Consider the following 20657-nt stretch of genomic DNA (forward strand, 5'->3'; position numbering starts at 1 on the left):
GGTTCTGGACTTCTTTCATGAATCTAAATAATTATTAAAAATCAGAACTACAATATAAATTGCAAGCACTAATGTATATTGTGACTGGAATATATTTATTAGTAGAGCCTTCTAATCACTGACCACAAGTGTGCATCCAGTAGAACTTGCTTTAAAAAAAAAATGTCACCGTACCACATTTTTGTACTATTAAAAGCCGTCGATTCTTCATATTCCTCCCTTTTTCGTGCTCCACTTCATATCATACAATTTGATACTGATTTATAATGGTATATAGTAGTAAAAGTACCTATCAAAGCAGTTAAATTTATTTGGATTTTTAGTTTTTTTATCAATTAGCAGATTATATTATCTAGACATGGGCCTACCGCACAGAATAACTACAAAGAAATTTATTTATTAATTCCTCAATCACATAATCATAAAAATATTGGGAATGAAAAACGGACTTTAGCTAGTCTTTTCTAAATTCCGGAATTTTGATTAAAAATTACTAAAATGAATAAATTATTAATTCTAACTAAGGTGCATCTCGTTCCAGCAGTTATTCATCACGGTAATTGTAGTTGCTTTTTGTCCTAAACAAGTTTATCTTGTTTCTTACTTTTCATTAGAGTTGAAATGTATTAATTGCAGGAAAAATTCATAGACCTAAAACCTAGTTGTGACAAGTTGCTATAATATAGCACTGCTTGAAAAGAAATTTTAGAAGAAGAGGTTCTAGGTGACAAGTTATTTCCAATGAAAAATTATTTGGATATATTTCAACTCATTACAGATTAAAGTAATAGGGTATTATTATTAAACAAATATTAAACAAATATTATATATGCCAACAAGTGTAATAAAATAATAAAAAGCCTTTTAAATAAATTTTGATCATAGAGGTGGTTTGAAAATATTTTGGATGATAAATGAATGAATCTATATAATTATTCGGGTGATATTTAATTGTTTATAACCCCCCTCTCAGGATATAAAACACATTATAAAATAGATAAACCTGAATATACTTTACAAAGAACTACTCTATGGCAATTGAAACTATTCATTGTACATTGTTAAACTATAATAATGAACTCAATAATTGAATGAATCATTCAATATGAATAATTACCACAATATCAACTTCTCAACTACACAAAAAGTGAACTCAATAATAATAACAAATTACAGTTCTGACTTGTTTCTAATCCAAGTGTTAGTATGCCTCTTCTCTCTTGATCATAATTTTCTCATATTTTAAAGATTAGTTTCTTGAATCCTCGAATAATCCATTTTTTTAATAATTAACGAAAAATACAGTATTATCAATTTTAACATGTCATACATTCTAAATTTTGATTCTATCACTGTTTCATTAAAGTGTAGAATTATAAGGTTGAGCAATTAAGTTAGATACTATCGAATTCAATTTTTGTATATTTTTAAGGAAATTATTCATTTACAAAGTATTATTTTTTCAATTGCAAAATTGTATCAACGGATTGCCAATTGTATGGTAGTATTATCAGACATGGATTTATAAACAAAATACGTATCGAATAATCGATTGTATGTGCGATTTGTATATATTTTTCACACACCCTGCTTCGATAGTATTGAGTATTTGAGATTCATTTGTAATTCTATCGATATTTTTATAATTCATGATGTTACTCTTCAACATGGAATTTGTTTATACTGCAGTGAAAATCCTTTCCCAGTAATATTCGAATTTGTGCGAACCGACACAACGAATGGACCATTGTCAGTATCTGAAAAATAAATTGAAGACTCAAAACTTGGTTGGAGCTTACTCAGAGATGGATTTTCGTATTTTGACTAAATTTGAATAATATTTTCAAAAAGTATAAGCAACATTAGTTTTTGACCCTTGGATGCATCCTTATCCTCCACCCACCACCACCAAGAAATGCAGAGATTTGGTATAGAAAACGAGTAATAAATATTCTGGAGTGTGATTCTAAGAACTCATGATTTGGACATTTTTGTTTTGTAAAATTAAGGACGAATAAGTCAGTGGTGAGAGTTCAAGCAAAAATATTATTTTTCATGATAGGAAATAGTTTAACTGTAGTATAAATAAAAATATAAATCTGAGTACGGTACCCTTTTAACTGTAGTACTTGAAACCCTATTCAAGATAGAAAGGCTTAAAATTATTGTAGAGGATAAAATTAACTTATATAAGGGTTTTAGAATTTTACTGACAACAGGCAAAATATATAGTCAATCAAAAAACAGCAAACTATCAAAATTTATGTTTAAATGTGAATTCCTTACTTTTTTGAAAAATTGTTATCCATATCATATTGGAGATTTTGTGGGTACCTAGATTGAAAAAAGGTGAACAAGTACGAAAATTAAAACTAACTACGGTATCAATTTCAGCATAATTACTAATTAGTGAGTTATGAAGCTGGCAATCTATAATACTCCTGATGGAAATCCAATATTTTGTTGCCTTGATACATTGAAAGTAATCATATAATTGATAAAGTGAATGATTGATAAACATAAATTGGCTAACACAAATTCCATTGGAGTGTTGTATGTACCTACCTTTTAATGTTGATTCAATATCAATTCGTGTTTTATTTCAGTGTGTTTTAGTGTTTTATTTCAAGTTCAATTATAATCATTTATAAATTGAACCGAAATTAATGATATTGATATGATTCAGAAAGTGTTTTCTCTCTATAAATGACATTTCTTTTTTGATTTGAGAAAATCGTGGAATATAATATATTTATTTGATAATGTAGGTATTATTTTCTCATACTTCTTATAAGATATCTAATGGATAAGATAATTTTATCTCAAGGAAATAACCTCGTATAAGGTGATTGGATCTGAAGTCAGGATTCTCACTGGCATCATTAAGACGATAGCCACATAATTTGACTTTATTCAGTACAATGTAGTCATCAGGACAGTTATAAGATTCAACTCCAGCTTCACCTGGATTAACAGTGAACATCCCATCTGAAAAATCATAAGAAAAGTTTAGAATGATTGAAGTTATATTCTTTCAAAGGTGTTTTCTCAGGTAGGTAATTTGTCTATAATGCTCAAGTAACATTTAGCAAACACAATAGGAGTTAGGAGTAGGTAAATTGTTTGGTAAAAATATAATACTATATTCAGGTATCGATAAATTGATATGGCCACTCTTTGACCGGTTTGATAATATCCTATTTTCATAGATAACTTGCTATAATACTTATTAATAAATAATTCAATCAATGTAGAAGCATCACTAGTTTCATAAGTTAGGTACTCGGTACTTGGAAAAAGATTTTGTTGATTTGTTAACTTAACGCCTTGATTATTAACAGACACCTGAATATTGTAACTTTATTAGAATAAATTTTCCAAACCTATTCAGGCCTATTTTTACAATTCATTTGTATTTATTTATTTTCACAACGAATTAATTTTTAATGGATGTATTGTGAGAAAGAAGCTTACTGGGTAATCTATAACATATTATCTATTATGCATTAGAGATCTCATGAATTGTAGTATTGACAATTGAACTTTTCAAAGAAATAGAATTATAATAATAAATCATTATTAAAATTATCATTTATAATAAATTTTACCTTCATCCAAGTTTTTCAGCTCAAATGGCATATCGATTTTGTTGATAAGATTGGAATAAGTTATAGAACAAAATCCATATTCTTTTTTTATACAAACCGCATAGTTTAAATTGTTCTGAAAATCACAAGAAAAACAGAGTATAAATTTAAAATACTAGACATGGAAGTTCTTAATTGAGCTTCCATATCTTTGAAGTATTCAAACTAGAATTTTTGAATTCCATTAAACATTTCTAGAATTTTTGTATGTTATTATTACTATCTGATGATTGCTTGATAGAAATGAATGATACTCTACCAAACAATTTAAATAAATGTAATTTTGCTACATATAGCTTGTTAAGTGATAACTTAAAAATGTTGTATTTACCTTATTGATACTCTGCATAATATAAAATTCAAATTTTCAGTGCCAGGTACACAATACACGCTATTGCAACCTTATCATTGAAGAATAATCAAAGATGTAATTCCAAAATATCATAGATTCATGGTTAATAATTTAAATTTATAGTTTACGGTCATGTTGTCATTTTAAGTAATAGTTTTCTATTCCTCATAATTTTTTTTGTCTTGTGTAAATTGACAGGTTTGAGTTATTTTAGTTTATTTAAATTATTTTGTACAATATAAAATGTTAAATTGCATTTTAATTATGTTGACTTGCTTGATCATTATTATGAAAATGACGAGATTCATGTAATATACCTTATGAAAATTAATATGTGATAATGATTATTATGAAATATGGTGATATGGTGATCAACAAGCTTAGAAAATACGTTTCTATTGAAGAAAATTAGGAATAAAAAATAAATTTTCATATTTAACATGAATCATACTAAGTCTGGATAATTGAGTGATATTGATTACCGTACATTGTGTAAGCGTAGCCACCTGTCCACCACGGTATAAGTTTACAGGAGCAAAAGTTTAGCAGGTTTATCCAACTTATAATATTTCTCTTATTTCTAAATTTTCATATAATCCCCACTGTTTTCATTTATTAATATATAGTTATAATAGTAAGCTATTGGTCCATAATTTTTGAAACCATAAGAACAGTAAAACTCATTCTACTTTCTGGTTTGGGTGGAATATGGATTCCTCTAGAGAGCAATAAATCAATGAATTCAATTACATTTTCAAATGTGTGTTGCAATTGCAAGTTAAATCATTATATTAATAGTAATCATAATAATAATAATAAGCTGCCGTTGAAAAATATTTTTCCCATATTTTTTCTATAGTGAGTTCCACTTTATAATGGCAGTTGCCATTATAGGAGAACAGCGATGCCGATTCTCTGCCTTGTATAGAATATAACTAATACCGATATCTAATATAGTTATTTCAATAGTTCATTATTGTTATAAATGATCAATCCTTCTTTATTCGTCAAGTTTTTTTTATATCTCAATTGAATGATACATTATCATAATAATTGAGATTAAATATATTTCTACATTGTTAAAAAACGATCTGGCAACGTTGCAAAGCTAGAAAAGGATAGCACTATCTGCTTTGTCGAATAATAGGCAACATCAATTTAATCAAATAGGCAACTGCCATTATAACGTGAACCTCACTTTATCAATTTCTTTTGAATGCTATTCCACAGATAAATATATTTATTATCTAACAAAAATATAATAATCTATAATAGACCTATATCAAATGTATTACGATATCTAATAGTTTAGAAACATTATACAATATAATTATTATTAAAATAACAATACAGTAAATGATTGAAAGTCAACCTAGAAAGTAGAATGGTGTTTCTGTTGGGAACATAGATAAGCTACAGAAACATAGAATACTCAGAAATACTATAGTATCAACTATTAACTCACCATATAACCATTTGATAAGTCAGTCGCATTCGGTTGATAATTGAAACTGCTAATAGTGCCAGTATTTGATACATGGTACTGAAGGCAACTGTTAGGTGCCAGTAGAGCATCGCCATCTCTCAGCTGCAATACTTTGATGACAAAATTTTTAGGTACTCCTCTCATTTTTGAGGACAGAATCGCAATCATAACTGGACCTTCACTCATATCAACATCTAGATAAACTGCAAAAATATTATTGATAATATATATGACGTCAGATCATTCTAAACGTTTAAAAGCTAGACTTTTTATTTCGTTGGCCTATGGAAATAATATTTCATACTATTATTATTATTTATTATCTAGTTTGAATTTCACTTTTTCAACTAGTTTTTTATTTGTGAATGGGCTATATTTACCGAAAAATAAAAATAAATAATAATAAGTAACTTAACCTTTTTTAAAAATTTTCAAGTGAAAATTACATTAATTTTGAAACAAGGTGTAGGTAAAAATTATTAAAAAGGGTACTTGAACTTTTATAAATAAAATTAAGATAAAAAGATAATTATAGGCTGCTCATTCACAGAAATAACCTGAATATTTGGATTTCCATAATACTTGTCTGCAACTAATATGAGCTTCAGATAACAAAATCTTTCTATGCATTTAGAAGAAATTTTTCCATAAACTAAGTTAAAAAACCATCAAGTTCTTTAAAGAGGGGTTTCTTGCTCGATCATTCAACTGCTGTCAGTAAGTGAGTAATGTTGTTCAGATGTCCGATTGTAATTAATCTGATGTATTTATTATCACACATAAAAATATTTCGGATACATCCTTTTGAATTTGAATCAGCGGAACAAATTGGATTTGAGAAATATATTTTATTATAAAGTATAGATATTAGATAGCTTCCATTACTTCAAATACTATATGTAGTTTAGCATATAAAAATGACATAGTAATGATACATAGCCTAAATGCTACAGCTATTGATGACGAAAGGAGAATGCAGTAGGACTATTAAGTTATACAATAATGTCTTCATTTTATGCTATTGTTTGTTTATTAAATTAATTCTAGTTACTCTGACACTATTACAAGACAATTCTAAGATGATGAGGAAAATACTTACTATGTTGGCCAGTATTCACTCCACATATTTCTGGAACAATATTATTCCTATTTTGCCCAGTTACTACAAATTTATCAATTCCACAATTTCCATTGATAGGATCAGATACCTAGAAAAAATGTCCTTTTATTTAAAATAACTCGAATATGTAAACTGTGTTTACTCCAAAGTCAGTGACAGGGTTAAGTTATAGTACACCTATTGTTTTGAAAAATAATAGGCACTGTAATTAAATCTACTTGAAGTTTTAATTTTCTGATATTATTTCTCACATTTACAGAAAATAGAAGAATATCTTTGATATTCAATGATTACAATCAATGAATCAACTGATTAAAAAAAGCTCCATCTTTTATTAATGAATTTAGTGAGTAAGTTTCCAGTTCGAAGCTGCAATTAGATTCAACACAATCCGTGTACTACTGTATTCCGTGATTCGAACTCATCAATTAGCAGCTCGTATTGATTAGTTTCGCTCGCAGAAGATATATTTCGATTGTTTCATTCGTACACAGATCAATTACCTACCTATATTTCACTTGCTAAATTATTATTTTCTTAGAAAAGTCAGTAGTTTCGACTTGATCATTTTACGGGTGAAAAGTTTCATTGAAATGTGTAAATTATTGTTGTTACAACTCACCTTAAAATAAATGAAATCAACTCTAATCTGTTTAACAGAAGCGTCTGATTTCTCTATTGTGAGGGAGCATGCAGACACATCATGTTCAGATGTATCCAAGAAGTTTCCGGCAACAAAATAAGTTCCATTTGCGTTCGTTCGTTGGCCGCAAGTGTTTTGAACTGCAATATTAGGGAGAAATCATTTATTTTATAAGATGCAATCACTCACTATTGAAAAGTTCGTCATACTCCATAAATAACTTGAAGAAGCTTTTCTCAGTAGGCTATTCCAAAATCTTTCACTCCCTTACTTTCCAATGTAACTTGATTCGTGATTCAAGCATTGAATAGTGTGGAGTAAATAGTATCTTAGTTATCATCATCTATAGGACATCATCATTTATGAGTTTATACCACACCCATAAACTCTTATCGTGTTTTAGATCAGCTTCTCCCACAATTCCTTAGGCACAGTATTACACTTTGCTTAAGTCACTAGGCTATTCATCCGCAATAATTATCTGATGGATTCATTCTATCACTTCTGGGTTGAAATATTTCGATTCGAAATATACCACAAAATAAGACCTATATTTGATTGTTCCATTCATACACAGATCAATTACCTATATTTCACTCGATAGTTATTATTTTCTTAGAAAAGTCAGTAGATCAAAATATCTGATTTCAGATATAAATAAGAATATAAATATGATTACGGTACCCTTTTTACAATTACACACAATCAATTAAGTTTTGCATTTTAACGAATATGAAATATTATAATATTTATTTTTGAATCACTTGATAATGGCATTAAATATCCAAAACATGTCGTGACTAAATAATTCTGAAATGGGTACTCAGATTTATATTCAAAAGTAGCCCTAAAGAAAAAAATGCAATTGATTTCAGATGTATGAAATAGAATAGCTAAAGTTATTCTTGAATAATTTTTTATAAGCTACCTACTGTAACAACAAACCCCATAACCATTGGCACAAGTTCCTTTGACAGAGCCACCAAGTCTCTCGCATTCTGATTGGTGGTAGCAGGTTCCAAATGTTTCATCTCCATCAACGCACAGTTCATTGGGGAAGTTCACGATTGTGAATAGGTTCAAAACTGAAAATGAATCGATATTGTGATTACATTGATTTGGCAAAGACAGACAATTTATTGTTGTCATAATATATTTTGACATAGTTTCACAGATTTGCTAACAAATGTTTTTCAAATTTCAAATTTTACTACTCACTTTAAGAACCGTCAATGATCACAATAAAAATTTATGACCATGAATAATTGACTAAGATACTGAAAAAATATTTCTAGTACCTATAAAAAGGTGTTCTTATTCTAGGTAACAGATATTTCATTTTTTAAAATTAAAGCATATCCTGTTTTATATTCCATTAATTCAATTAGCTGCATAATTATGGTCAACTTTATGAAAAAAAATTATCAGAATTCCTCTTCTATTTTAAATCTGAAAACTTTATAAGTCATAATGAATGATGCAATTTTTCTTATAATGTAGCTACAGTTATCTAGCTATGTATATTTGATACTTTGAACAGGGTAAACGATTTTTTTTCTAGAAAATTTCCAGAATGCACATAGCATAGGATTATCGTGATACAATAGCTCTATAAGCTTTGTTAGATTTCAGAAAAAATTAATTCAGTAATAAAAAGGCTATGTAGATAGCCTACTCAGAATATTTATCATCACACTTCAAAGAGTACCGTACATAGCTGATCACTTTATACGCTATACGAACATCATAATAAAATATTATTAGAAGTTAATATTTCTTGATAATGGAAAGATATTATACTGTACATCGATTTATCTCTGTTTTACATTTTGGATCAGTGGCGCCAACTATGGGGGGGGGAGGGGGCAAGGCACTTTCTGCCCCCTCAATAATCACTCAGGAGCTCAGGAGGGACAATGCGTGTATTCTGCCCCCCAATGTTCATACGTTAGGCGAGAAAATTACACCAATAATTATAAAAATAATATTTTTTCCCCATTTTCAATTCCAAAAATCTCAAATGAAAACAATAATTATAAGAAACATGGACCTGTCAAGCTATTTTAATTATATTCACATCTGCTAACTGGACTATTTCAGTGTGAACTGATATAATACTAATATTGCATTAGGTATAGTTTTAAAGTTTACTTCCACAAACCATAAAAATCAACGATCAGTCTCCTGATTTGTTTGTTTATTATTTGCATTACCTAGCTATACTACGTACAAAATTACTTTTGACTTGGGAGGGACATGCACAGCAGAGAAGGCATACAATGGAACAGAGATACAGACAATTATACTATCGAATCAAATATCAAACAGTATCTTCAAGGAATTCCAGGCTCGAGAGTGAATTTTTTGAATTTTTACTTAATATTGAAAATTCTTAGTAGGAGAAGATTCTCATAAATATATAGTTTCTGTGAAGGCGATGTAGATTCTGAATGCCTTATCCTCCATAGAGAGATATTTCATAGAATTTCAAAAGACGACAATGTGAGAACCTGCAAGACATAATAATATATGTTCTCAAGAAAAATCCTTATTTTAGAGTTGGGAGGTCTTATACCAGAACTGCACGAATTTGTGCGTACTATATTAACCATGCCGGTGTCAACATCAACCGCCAAGTAATCGTTTTCTGGTCTCAAAAGACTGAATTCCTTATTACGATCTACAATGGGCCAACGATTCCTTGAGTCTCCTGAATTTCTACAAAGAGGGTGCTGAAAAATAATATTTGAACATGGTGGCTGATCAGTTCATTTCGTTGAATTACCAGCAGAAGAAAACATTTTCTCAAAATAATTATTTCAAGTGATTTGATCATATTATTTTCTTATTCGATATCACGACGGATGAATGAATGTACATAATCATTGTGAATGTGAATTGTGATTGAAAAAAAACAGACAAGATATGAGAGGAATGAGCTGTGAATACTGTATGTTATAGTCAGTTGATAGTATAAAAAACGAATAATAATGTGACTGATGGCGTGGAACAATCAATCAACTATAATTTTTTTTATTCCTAATTATTTTGTTTTTATTTCCATGTTTGAAATTTAAGGAGGAACTTGATTTATTTACTAGCTAGAATCACGATTATAATTGCAAATATGAACAAAATTAATGATATAATACCATAGGGAATTAAAATAGTTGAATATATCAGATTATCTCTCTTTTACAGAATCCAGTACGAAATCAAATGCATAGAAGTAGTCTTACGTAATTCCAACACCCCCTCCCCCATCATTGGATGACACCCTCTACAGATCTTAATGGTGGACTTTGCCCCCCCCCCCCCCAATATTTGAATGAAGTCGGCGCCGCTGTTTTGGATAATATTTTGTCCCTTTTAATATGTGATTTACACATGCCAATAACACAATTTACACAAAAAATTTCTTAGGTATTTGGAAAAATGTAAAAAAAAATGAACGTTGAACTTACATCTTGCGAATTTTCTTGGGTTCAATTCACGCATTGTAAAAACTCCTCCCCCTCCTCGTGTGTTACCAGGTTTTATAATTTCTCCATCAACACTTTTACTATTTCTAGTTAATTTTGACTGGCAAACTTCTTTCAAGAGTACTCTCCTTTTGAATATAAAGTAAGGCCAGCACAATTGTGTGTTATTACTTTCTTTAATAGTGTTGAATATTTTTCCATCAATAAAAGTGTTTCCAGCAATTTCCTCCTGATTCGAACTATTGCTGTTTTGCACGTAAAATAAGCCTCTTCTAAGCTCTCCTTTGAACTTTTTTCTAAAAAAATGATTTGTATTTGTTATTTTCAACTCTCCATTTGTGTCAACAATATTATCATTCAAAGGATTTTTATTCACTTCACCATTCATGAATGTGTTGTTATTTAATGAGATTGTGCCATAATTCTTTCCAAATTTGTAATGCCTTTCCGCTAAAATTAATTCCCACACAAAGATAATCGTGTATAATAATATAAATTCGATTTGTTTGGACGATAATTTGAATAGAGTGATAATTGACCAGTGCATAATGAAGATATCCCTGAAAGAGATGAAGAGATATATAAAATATATTATAACTACATTTTCAAAAATAAAATAAAAACGTTCCCCCAAATTGTTAAAACTATTAAATTGTAATAATTTTCAACAAAATTCTTAAACTACAGTTATACCTGTAGTTATACATAAACTGTATGAAATAATTTTCTAGAGAAGAGACATTTTTAAGAGTAAACACAATTTTTTAAAATCGTTTATTCATGTTCAGTTACTGTTTAGATGATAAGTAATAAAAATAATGATAATGAAAAATCTTTATTTCACTTTCTTACAAAATTCATAGTTGAAAAGAATACATTTTTTACAGCATTGGCCACACGGCCGTCTGCCAGGAGTTAGCTTTTAAATAATACAATTTTTCTTTATTTCATAAATTATACATACATTTTATCTGAAAACCTGAAAAAGAAATTACAAAACAATAGATATACAATTGATCAATAATTATTGTGTCCTTCTTTTTTCTAAATTCCCATCTTATCTCTATTTCATTTCATGTGTTAAATTCCTCAATGAGTTGCGAGCGATATCTCCATGCAATTCTCACATATTTTATTAATTTCTCTCAGCTCTCACCATTTAACTGCTCTATTACTTGCTACACTCTTCGCGAAATTCCTTTACCATGCAGTCCATAAGTAGTTCTTGTGCTTCCTGATTGACAATACTTGTTCGGCTCACGCCTACTTCGCATTGATATTTGTTGCCTAGATTCTTCCATTTCTTGAACCAACCCGTATTTTTTTCTATCATGACATCCGCTAAAAAACGAGGCAAACGCGATGTTGGCAACTTTAATACTTTAAGAATGTACTTATAGTGCAATCTAAACCTATAAAAAACAGAAGATTTTTCCCTGTTTCTAATTAGCCTTTAGTACAAAATGTAGTAGGGTGTACATCTAGGTTGGGAAAATAACTTTTTGATAAAAAATCTTCGAAAAATTTCTAGCTCTTCAAACATCTTGTAACCTCAGACCTGTCCACTATAACTCACAATCGCTCTAATTGCTGCATTGGATACCTCCCATTTAGCTTTGACTGGATTTGTGTTGTTAGTGATTATACTGCTCCAAACTGTATCCACTCCACACTTAGCTGCTGACACCCTCTCTTTTATGTGAGTTCCGAACCTCATGGTGGCCGTGAAGGTAACCCCCAGATATTTATATGTTCCTACTATTTCAATTTTCTCTCCACCCAAAAACCATTCTTCATGACTAGCCAATTTTCCACCCTCTCTAAAAACCATTATTTTAGATTTATCCATATTTATTTTGATTCCCCATACCTCACAATACGATTTGAGTTTATTAATCATTCTCTGCAGAGCTTTGGGTGAATCTGACAGCAGCACCAATCATCGGCATGAAGTACAAGCCTCTAATATTTGGATCCCTAATCCATAACTCATCTCCTACATGATCTAATAAATAATTGATGAATAAGGAGGAGAGAAATTAGAGAAGAGATGATTAGTAATATTCATATAGTTATTTCAAATTATTATTTCTAATATCGCTTAGATATATTTATCCACTAGCCGTCAGGCTCGCTTCGCTCGCCATATCCGTCTAGCCAGGGGGCTCCGCCTCCTGGACCCCCGACTGGATCATCCAAGAATAAGATCAGCAGGCTCGCTTCGCTCGCCTGCATTTTTCATTTGAGCATTTTTATCATATGTTAGGACAATCCAGTCGGGGGTCCAGACTAAACGTCTGGCTAAACGGATATGGCGAGCGAAGCGAGCCTGACGGCTAGTAATATAATATTCCCAGGATTGAAGTAGCAGTGACCAATCAATTTTTCCGCGATAAATGAATTTAAATCTTCAACTTGGTGCCCACCTAACAAAGTCAACTAAACTTAATGCCAACCTGACAAAATTATTAATTTAGATGCCAGTTAACAACTGTTTCGAAGAGGTACTCTATCTAGATTATAGTTCTATAGTAACATATGATATGGAAATTTCAATTATAATTGAGAGATTGGGAGAAGAAGAATATACATGCTAAAAGACGAACTTTAAGCCCTTAAAAACCACCCTTAGAGTTAAAATATTGCCAAAAGATTTCTTAGTGCGCCTCTAAAGGGCCAACTGAACATACCTACCAAATTTGAACGTTTTTGGTCCGGTAGATTTTTAGTTCTGCGAGTGAGTGAGTGAGTCAGTCAGTCAGTCAGTCAGTGAGTGAGTGCCATTTCGCTTTTATATAATTATATAGATGAGAGTAACAACCTGATGATGTAAGTGTAGAGTGACATCGCTTCAAATCGCTTCGAATTTTCAGTATATAGCTGTAATCAGCTATAGTTGTCAAGTCATATTTATCTTGAAAAATGAATGCAATTGTATCCGAATAACAAATTTTCAAAACACAAAAACTTTGCAGAAATTCAAAAACCTTGTTTAAAAAAATTCAAATATTTGTCTTCACCAATCATTTGTTGCATGTTTAGATTTTAATCACTCTGAACTTGGAATTAATTTTCACCCGAAAAAATAGTTGAATACTGATTACAGGAAGTTCTAAATTGAGATTTTTAAATTTTATTATGGAAACTCACAAAACTTATTTTTATACATCAACATTAAATTGAAGATTATATTGAAAATAATTCAAAAGCTGACCTTGATCATTGGCAAACCGTACTAGTCTGATGTTGATCGGTTCATAGAAATATGTGACAGGCGTCAAACATCCTGCTCTTGTCTCACGAAAAATGCAACTAAACTGAAATTACTCTGAAAACTGAGTGTCATTCTAGAGACACAGACTGCACAAGAACCTGATCTACATTGTCTGCTCTGCTGGGCACACTCTCTCTCTCATATCGAGATAATATCAGGCAAACAACACATTTAATTCCATTCTATACGACTCTCTTAGTTCAACATGCAAACTTTCCATATGAATATCGTCTTCATCGAAATTCTCAAATAATGCTTGAAGTTCAAGAATAATTCATTTAATGCATACCGTACTTATAAAAGAATTACCTGCATGGACATGAGCTAACTAATTTCATAATTCCTTCACATTTGTTTAAGATGAGGATTGAGGACATTGAATATAATTGAGGAAATCAACAACAAATCTGTTTCATTTCATCTTCTTGTATAGCTGTGCATGGATTCACATTAACTAGCATCATTTTATGGAAATAGTACAAATCATTATTCTATTTTCAAGAGAATACAGTGGACGATGGTTGATAATAATAATAGGTTAATAATAAAATGAAGAAAATAAACGCACACGTTTGGGATGAGTTCAACTGATTGGAGAGGAGATTGAGTTTTTCAAATAGGAAGAACTTTCTTGCAAAACTACTTAACTTGATTCCATGTCAATTCTGTACTTTAGTAGCATATTTCTGTATTTTATTGAGATGTATGATGAGATTTTCCACGAATAAAGTTAATTCTTCATTCTCCTAATCAATACTCTTTTTTATGTACACCAATTGTCTGATTGCAGTAATAATAGCAATCAATAATAATTGTTATTCAACTTCACAACCTAATTAAAACCAGAGTTGAATAATTATTCCATTTTTGTTGATTTATTTACGGAAGCAAGAAGCTACTGTACTTAGAATTAATATAGTGCCTGCAATTGAGAAAATAGCTTCAAAAGAATTCTAACAACAAGTACAGCAGTGTTCTTTAATAATGGACAATCTAAGAACAATATTTGTCCTTCTATCTTACATCACTTCATCCTAATCAAGGATAGATCTACTGAACTTCAGTACTTCAGAGCACCAGAATAATATTCTGCTTCTTGATGCACATATTTTAATTTGAATAATAAAATATAACGGCCACTGTATATCTTTCTCTTGGGAGAAGTCAACTCAAGTCTGGGAGTAATCAATTCAAGTATTTTAAAGAAATCAAAATGAGACCACGAGGTCCGATTCACTAGAGCCTAATAACAATCCTGAATATTGCGGTAGCTGGTATGCATTCAGACTGCTTACTGTATGCAGGCTAATTGACAATAATATTTTGGTTGTGATTATTTGAACACAACACATAGGTGATAATGGGATGAAAGGTTGGCTGTTGGGATTGGATCTAAGATATATCAATGACATTAAACATACAATTCAATATAATTTTCAATTATAATTTATTGATAAATGATTTGTATTTACAAGATTTTGTGCAATTGAACATAATAAAATATAATGGTGGTCAACATTGAATTTTACCTTTTCATGTAACATATTCTGTAGTTTACACTTACAGAAGATCATGACTATCATAGTTATCAGATCTCTAATTTAGTTAATAACTAAATGAATGTTGAATCAGTAAGAAAGCTACTTCATAGAGGTGCCTAATTTATGGAGAATGAGATCACTACGATGATAACACAGATTTCTAAATTTGTATCATAAACCAACTTGAATAATTCCAATCTACCAGCTCTGATCAATAACATTGCAGGTTTTCCAGCTCAAACATCAACAACAAACCTAATTCAAATCTAAATCCTCCTTTTAAAGGTCGGATAACACCAAGCTATTCACTTATATTTATATTATTTGTACAATTTTAACTAGAACATTGATATTATCATCAATGACATTCTAATATAAGTTCTTTATGCCGAAAATCTCAGAACTGTTTTAGAAAAATAAACATTAAATTCCGTATCATCATTGAACTTAACAAAATGAAACCTCAATATTGGGGATTGCAGCCTACTGGCAATGAAGATAAACTATGTCTCAAATGGAACATTATTATAATGAATGAATTGAAATAAAAGTTGAAAAATTTTCAAATAGTGTTCAAAAAACTCTCAAGGTTCATAAAGTTATAATTAGTTATAAAATGTTCTTCATCCAAGAAATTCATAAATAACAAAATTTCCACTTGTAATATAAACCGTTTGATTCAGTGGACTTATCCGAAACCGACCATCGAAGTTGTATCTTTCTAAACTCTAATATTCAATACAGTATTATAATTTGGAATATTATTGGGATTAAACTGGGACAGACAGTTTGAATTGCTCTTATAAACTGAAGATAGTCAAGTTCGACAATTCAGTAGCAATTTTCAAAACTGTACTCATTCGAGAGAAGTTTATTTTCCATAAAAACAGGTGTGATCAATAAAAATGTAGTTAATATGTATAAATGTTAAAAAAAATAATAGTTGTTGGTTTAGAGATGGAAGTCATTGCTCTCCAATACTAATAAAACGCACTTATGAAGAAAAGTGTTTTTTCCTGTCGAATGGAACGAAAATGCTAATTTAAAATTCAACCTTCTCAATTTTCTATTCCAACTTGAAGTTAACACATTTTCAAACAGTAAAAAATCATATTTAGACCCCACTATTATACTACAACAGACTATCTTACAAAGTGCATTTTACAAACTATGAACATAAGAACTAAACTATAAATTATATACAAAAACAAACGGAAATAATAATTTTATTAATAAATAATGAAAATTATTTCCTGTGATTACCACTAGGAATGTTAGCTTTGGTACTTGCTCAAGAAATACAATATTTTAAATCTACAAATTATACATTGACAAACATACTGGCTATTATGCAGATAAGAGGCTAGTTCAGAGATTGTCCATAAATATCGATTAAGAGTTAACAAATTATGTAAAGCATAAATGTAAAGTTTCGATGAACTTTTCATCACATAAGCTACGAAATTCAAAACCTTTCGTATATGATAATATAATACTTTTGTCGGTGGAAGTAAAATTGGAATTCGCATTATTGTTTAATGGAAATTTGAAACTGGAAAGGTTCAAAGAACAGTGTAAAGAATGCATTTTTATAGGGTTTCATTTCAATAGTTTGAATATCAGGACTACAAAAATAGATAGAAATTCATCAGATTTAGAAAAATAGTTTTCTGATAATGTTAATAGCATTGATAATGCTGACAAGAGCTATATACACTTTTAGTAATAAAACAAGATATTTTCTCAGTATTTGTTTTCAAAGATCGAATAATAATAGAGAAAATTCAGGTAGGTATACAGTTATGATAGCTGTATACAATATGCACTTATTGTTTAAAAAATATTAATGATACCAACTGATCAAAGAGGCAAGATTGCAAACTTTAATGTGGATTGTTTTCATAGACGTTACTTCAATAAGTTAATTAGAAAATAAGTAATAAATAATATAAATTACATGGTAACTCATGTAGAAAAGTGTTACCCACATTCCTTTGGTGCTCTTTGAATCCCATCACCATGTCTATACAATCAGGGTCAAACAATTGAAAAATAAGACTTCTTGAAGATGAGATGATGTTTACCATCTTTTTACAGGTATTGAGTCAATAGCAGAATAAGTTCTGATATTTTCATAATAGTTATGAGTACTTCTGAGAACAGCATAGAATACATTAAATTCAGTTGACTTGTTATTTACAATAGAAACATTTCTTGGAGAAAAAGAATGGCATTGATTTATGTAGGTAATACAATATCAATAGGTATTGCACCAATTTAATACATCTATTACATATAACTCGAATCTACATTCAAATTGACGAGATACAGTATTCCATGTTACTTTTTTGATACACATAATAATTTCGGATGGGATATTTTCAATATTTTTCGTCTATTGTAAAGAACTTTGGAATCAACTAACTATTATTTACTTTCCATACATCAAATACTAATTAAGGGTTCTTTTCTACACGACATTTTATTATTCGTATTATAATTAATAGACACACAACATTCAAATGTGCATGCACAAAGTTTGGTTAGTTGAACCACAATGGAATGGTTGAAGTGTTATTATTTGTTCAAGTCTGATGATATTAAGAGTATGAGAACAGATTTATATCATATTAGGTTTCTGAAACGAATAAAATTTCCGCACTTCTCCACTAATCTGTCACAATTATAGTTATCATTTTGAATAGTATTTCAGCCGATTCTATAACAAATCTCTAAATTAGTTCAAAAACAAAGGTTTCGATGAGGAGATATGAACATTATTGGTCTGATTGACATGGCATGAAGTTTACGTCGATTTTTATCAATAGGTTATTGAAATAACTGTCGAATGTATATGAACATCAAAGAGACAATATTTTTTTGAAGCCTTTCTACAGAATAGCAAAGAACTTTGAGATGCGTTGAAAAAGTGAAGTATAGTCGAGGCTAGCGAATGTTTGTAACTGATCTAGACTGGCGAACCTTCACCATTGGCTGTTGTGTAGTCTTTCAGCAGTTCTCTTAGCCTGAGAATCTCTTTGGAGGCAGAAGCTAGATCCGATTGCAACTGGAGTTCCTTCTCTCGAAGTCGCTTGATATCTCTCTGACAAGTCTGAAATATAACAAGCAAGGTGAATTGAATTATGAAATTTATTATGTGAAAAGCATGAGGTAACAATACTTTAATTATGGAAGACTAGGGAGAAGGATTTGAAACTCAAACCCTGTGATAACAGTTTGCAACCTGATTTTCAAGATATATGCGGTTTTTTGTTGGTCTTCAAATATACATACAGTACTCTCTTGATTATTTCTACAGATTTACCTGTAGGAAATCAATTAATATGAATTTATGTCTCATTAAAAGAAAGTTACCAGTATTTGAATTATCAGCTATTTGATTTATCAAAGGAGAAGTAACTGTTATAATATTGCCAGTAATATATTTATTGTATTCTGATGCTGAGTCACTTTGATGCTCTGATTACGTTTGGGCCATAATAAAATAAAATATGTGAAAATGCAAATATATTTTATTGGGCGGAATAAATAATTATGATAATTTTATATAGTCTTCACGGTACCATAGAAAAATAATAAATACCAACATGTTTTATGTATGGTTTGTACTGATACATGTCAGGAGGACTGAACTGTATCTGTATACTGGTTTCAATCACTTCTCACATTGTTTCTTTATTGAAACACTTTATATTTTATACAATAAAATCATTCATCTATCTTTCACCGAATTCTATTAACATACTATTATACACGTATCAATTACACAAAAACTAAAATTACAAACTTGAAGGAAATTGTTTACAAAAGAATGATTTATGATTTTTTCAGATTTTGCAGCTATTGAGTATTTTATACTTGAATTGGTTCAACTTATGCATTGAAAATAAATAAATATTTTTGTTCAAAACATTTCATAAATACATATTGATAATGTTTATATCCTTCATAATACTGTGTAGAGAACATACTGATTGCATTGTCAGTTTCATTGTCAATTCACCCAGTGTTCTCGATCTTTCTATTTTTTACGTTTGTATTGGATAGAGGAAACATCATCTTTGTGTTATCTTATGTGTTATAAATTTTGACAATTCCTATACTCTGATAAGAGTCTCTTGGAAGCTATTGAAAACAAACACACTGATTGAATTGTCAGTCCCATTCTAAATTGTTCCAGTTTTCTCAATCCTTCTATTTTTTACTCTTGTATTGGAACAGCAAACGGTTCATTAATTTAAGAATGATTGCAATTGGCACTAACCACATTCTGTCGCAAGAGATCGAGTTTGTCACACTTGAGCCGCGTGACTTCCTGTCGCAGGGCCTCCGTCTGCCGCCCCCCGTCGCCGGCCATCCCGCCACCCCCACCGCCTCCGCCGCCGCCTCCGTCCAGACACAGACTGCACGCCTTGTTGGGCGTCTCGGCCGAGCTCATGCTCTCCAGGCCCGTGTCACTGTCCGCGTACACGGCCGCATCCAACTCCACGCTGTTCAGTGACGACGAATCGCTCTCCGATACTCTGCAAAGAAATCATAAACACACAATAATCATCAATTATTGTTATAATGTTTAATAATTATTGTTAATTACTGCAATAATGTTGATTATTAAAATTAGTTACGTAGTAATGTCATAGAGGAAAGATGTTTGGTATCTTCATCTAACTGTATCTCTTTTCTATGAAAAATATATAGAAAAGACTTGAAAAAAGTATAATGTAAAGTATTATTACAATTAATGTGGAATGATCATGTTTGAAATGATGTGGCCCAATTACGGTACATTTGCTGATTTTGATAATATTCATCAAACTTCTTCTTATTTTAGCAAAGAGTGTATCTGACTGTGCAAAGAAATTATAAACACACGATCATAAAGCACATTAGTTCTTAGTAATATTTTTCATTCTTCTTGCTTGCAGCACTGATGGAAATGAAAAATCATGGGAGTTTTCATAAAGTAAAAAACACATCTATTTGGATTTGTGCTTGATAATTTTTTCAAGCTTCTGGAACAAGTCTTATTCTCGGTTGCTTACAAGCCTGTTAAATTTTAACCATGATTAATGCCACAAGAACCAATCAAAA

General features: G+C 30.3%; 2 protein-coding genes across 2 annotated transcripts; both read right to left on the reverse strand.

Moving 5' to 3' along the window:
- Positions 1-1409: 1409 nt before the first annotated feature.
- On the reverse strand, positions 1410-14081 carry LOC111047104. Its single transcript, XM_022332772.2, has 9 exons — positions 13945-14081; positions 10713-11290; positions 8181-8333; positions 7228-7388; positions 6585-6693; positions 5465-5688; positions 3609-3723; positions 2836-2988; positions 1410-1757 (listed from the first exon to the last, which is right to left on the reverse strand). The coding sequence occupies exons 2-9, from the start codon at positions 11275-11277 to the stop codon at positions 1663-1665; spliced, it is 1575 nt and encodes a 524-aa protein (XP_022188464.2). The 5' UTR covers positions 11278-11290; positions 13945-14081; the 3' UTR covers positions 1410-1662.
- A 1353-nt stretch (positions 14082-15434) lies between these two features.
- LOC120353644 lies at positions 15435-20154 on the reverse strand. Its single transcript, XM_039438205.1, has 2 exons — positions 19831-20154; positions 15435-18657 (listed from the first exon to the last, which is right to left on the reverse strand). The coding sequence occupies exons 1-2, from the start codon at positions 20002-20004 to the stop codon at positions 18514-18516; spliced, it is 318 nt and encodes a 105-aa protein (XP_039294139.1). The 5' UTR covers positions 20005-20154; the 3' UTR covers positions 15435-18513.
- Between the last annotated feature and the right edge of the window lie 503 nt (positions 20155-20657).

The sequence above is a fragment of the Nilaparvata lugens genome, chromosome 1 (assembly GCF_014356525.2).
Source record: "Nilaparvata lugens isolate BPH chromosome 1, ASM1435652v1, whole genome shotgun sequence".
In the NCBI taxonomy this organism is placed as follows: domain Eukaryota; kingdom Metazoa; phylum Arthropoda; class Insecta; order Hemiptera; family Delphacidae; genus Nilaparvata; species Nilaparvata lugens.

Excerpts from the sequence above, each read along its gene's own strand:
- LOC111047104 (XM_022332772.2), bottom strand. The coding sequence starts at position 11,277 with ATGCACTGGTCAATTATCACTCTATTCAAATTATCGTCCAAACAAATC. Across the intron at positions 5,689-6,584 it reads AGTGAATACTGGCCAACATA|TTTATCTAGATGTTGATATG; the intron begins GTAAGTATTTTC and ends ATATTTTTGCAG. Across the intron at positions 2,989-3,608 it reads GCTGAAAAACTTGGATGAAG|ATGGGATGTTCACTGTTAAT; the intron begins GTAAAATTTATT and ends ATGATTTTTCAG.
- LOC120353644 (XM_039438205.1), bottom strand. The coding sequence starts at position 20,004 with ATGAGCTCGGCCGAGACGCCCAACAAGGCGTGCAGTCTGTGTCTGGAC. Across the intron at positions 18,658-19,830 it reads ATCTCTTGCGACAGAATGTG|ACTTGTCAGAGAGATATCAA; the intron begins GTTAGTGCCAAT and ends GTTATATTTCAG.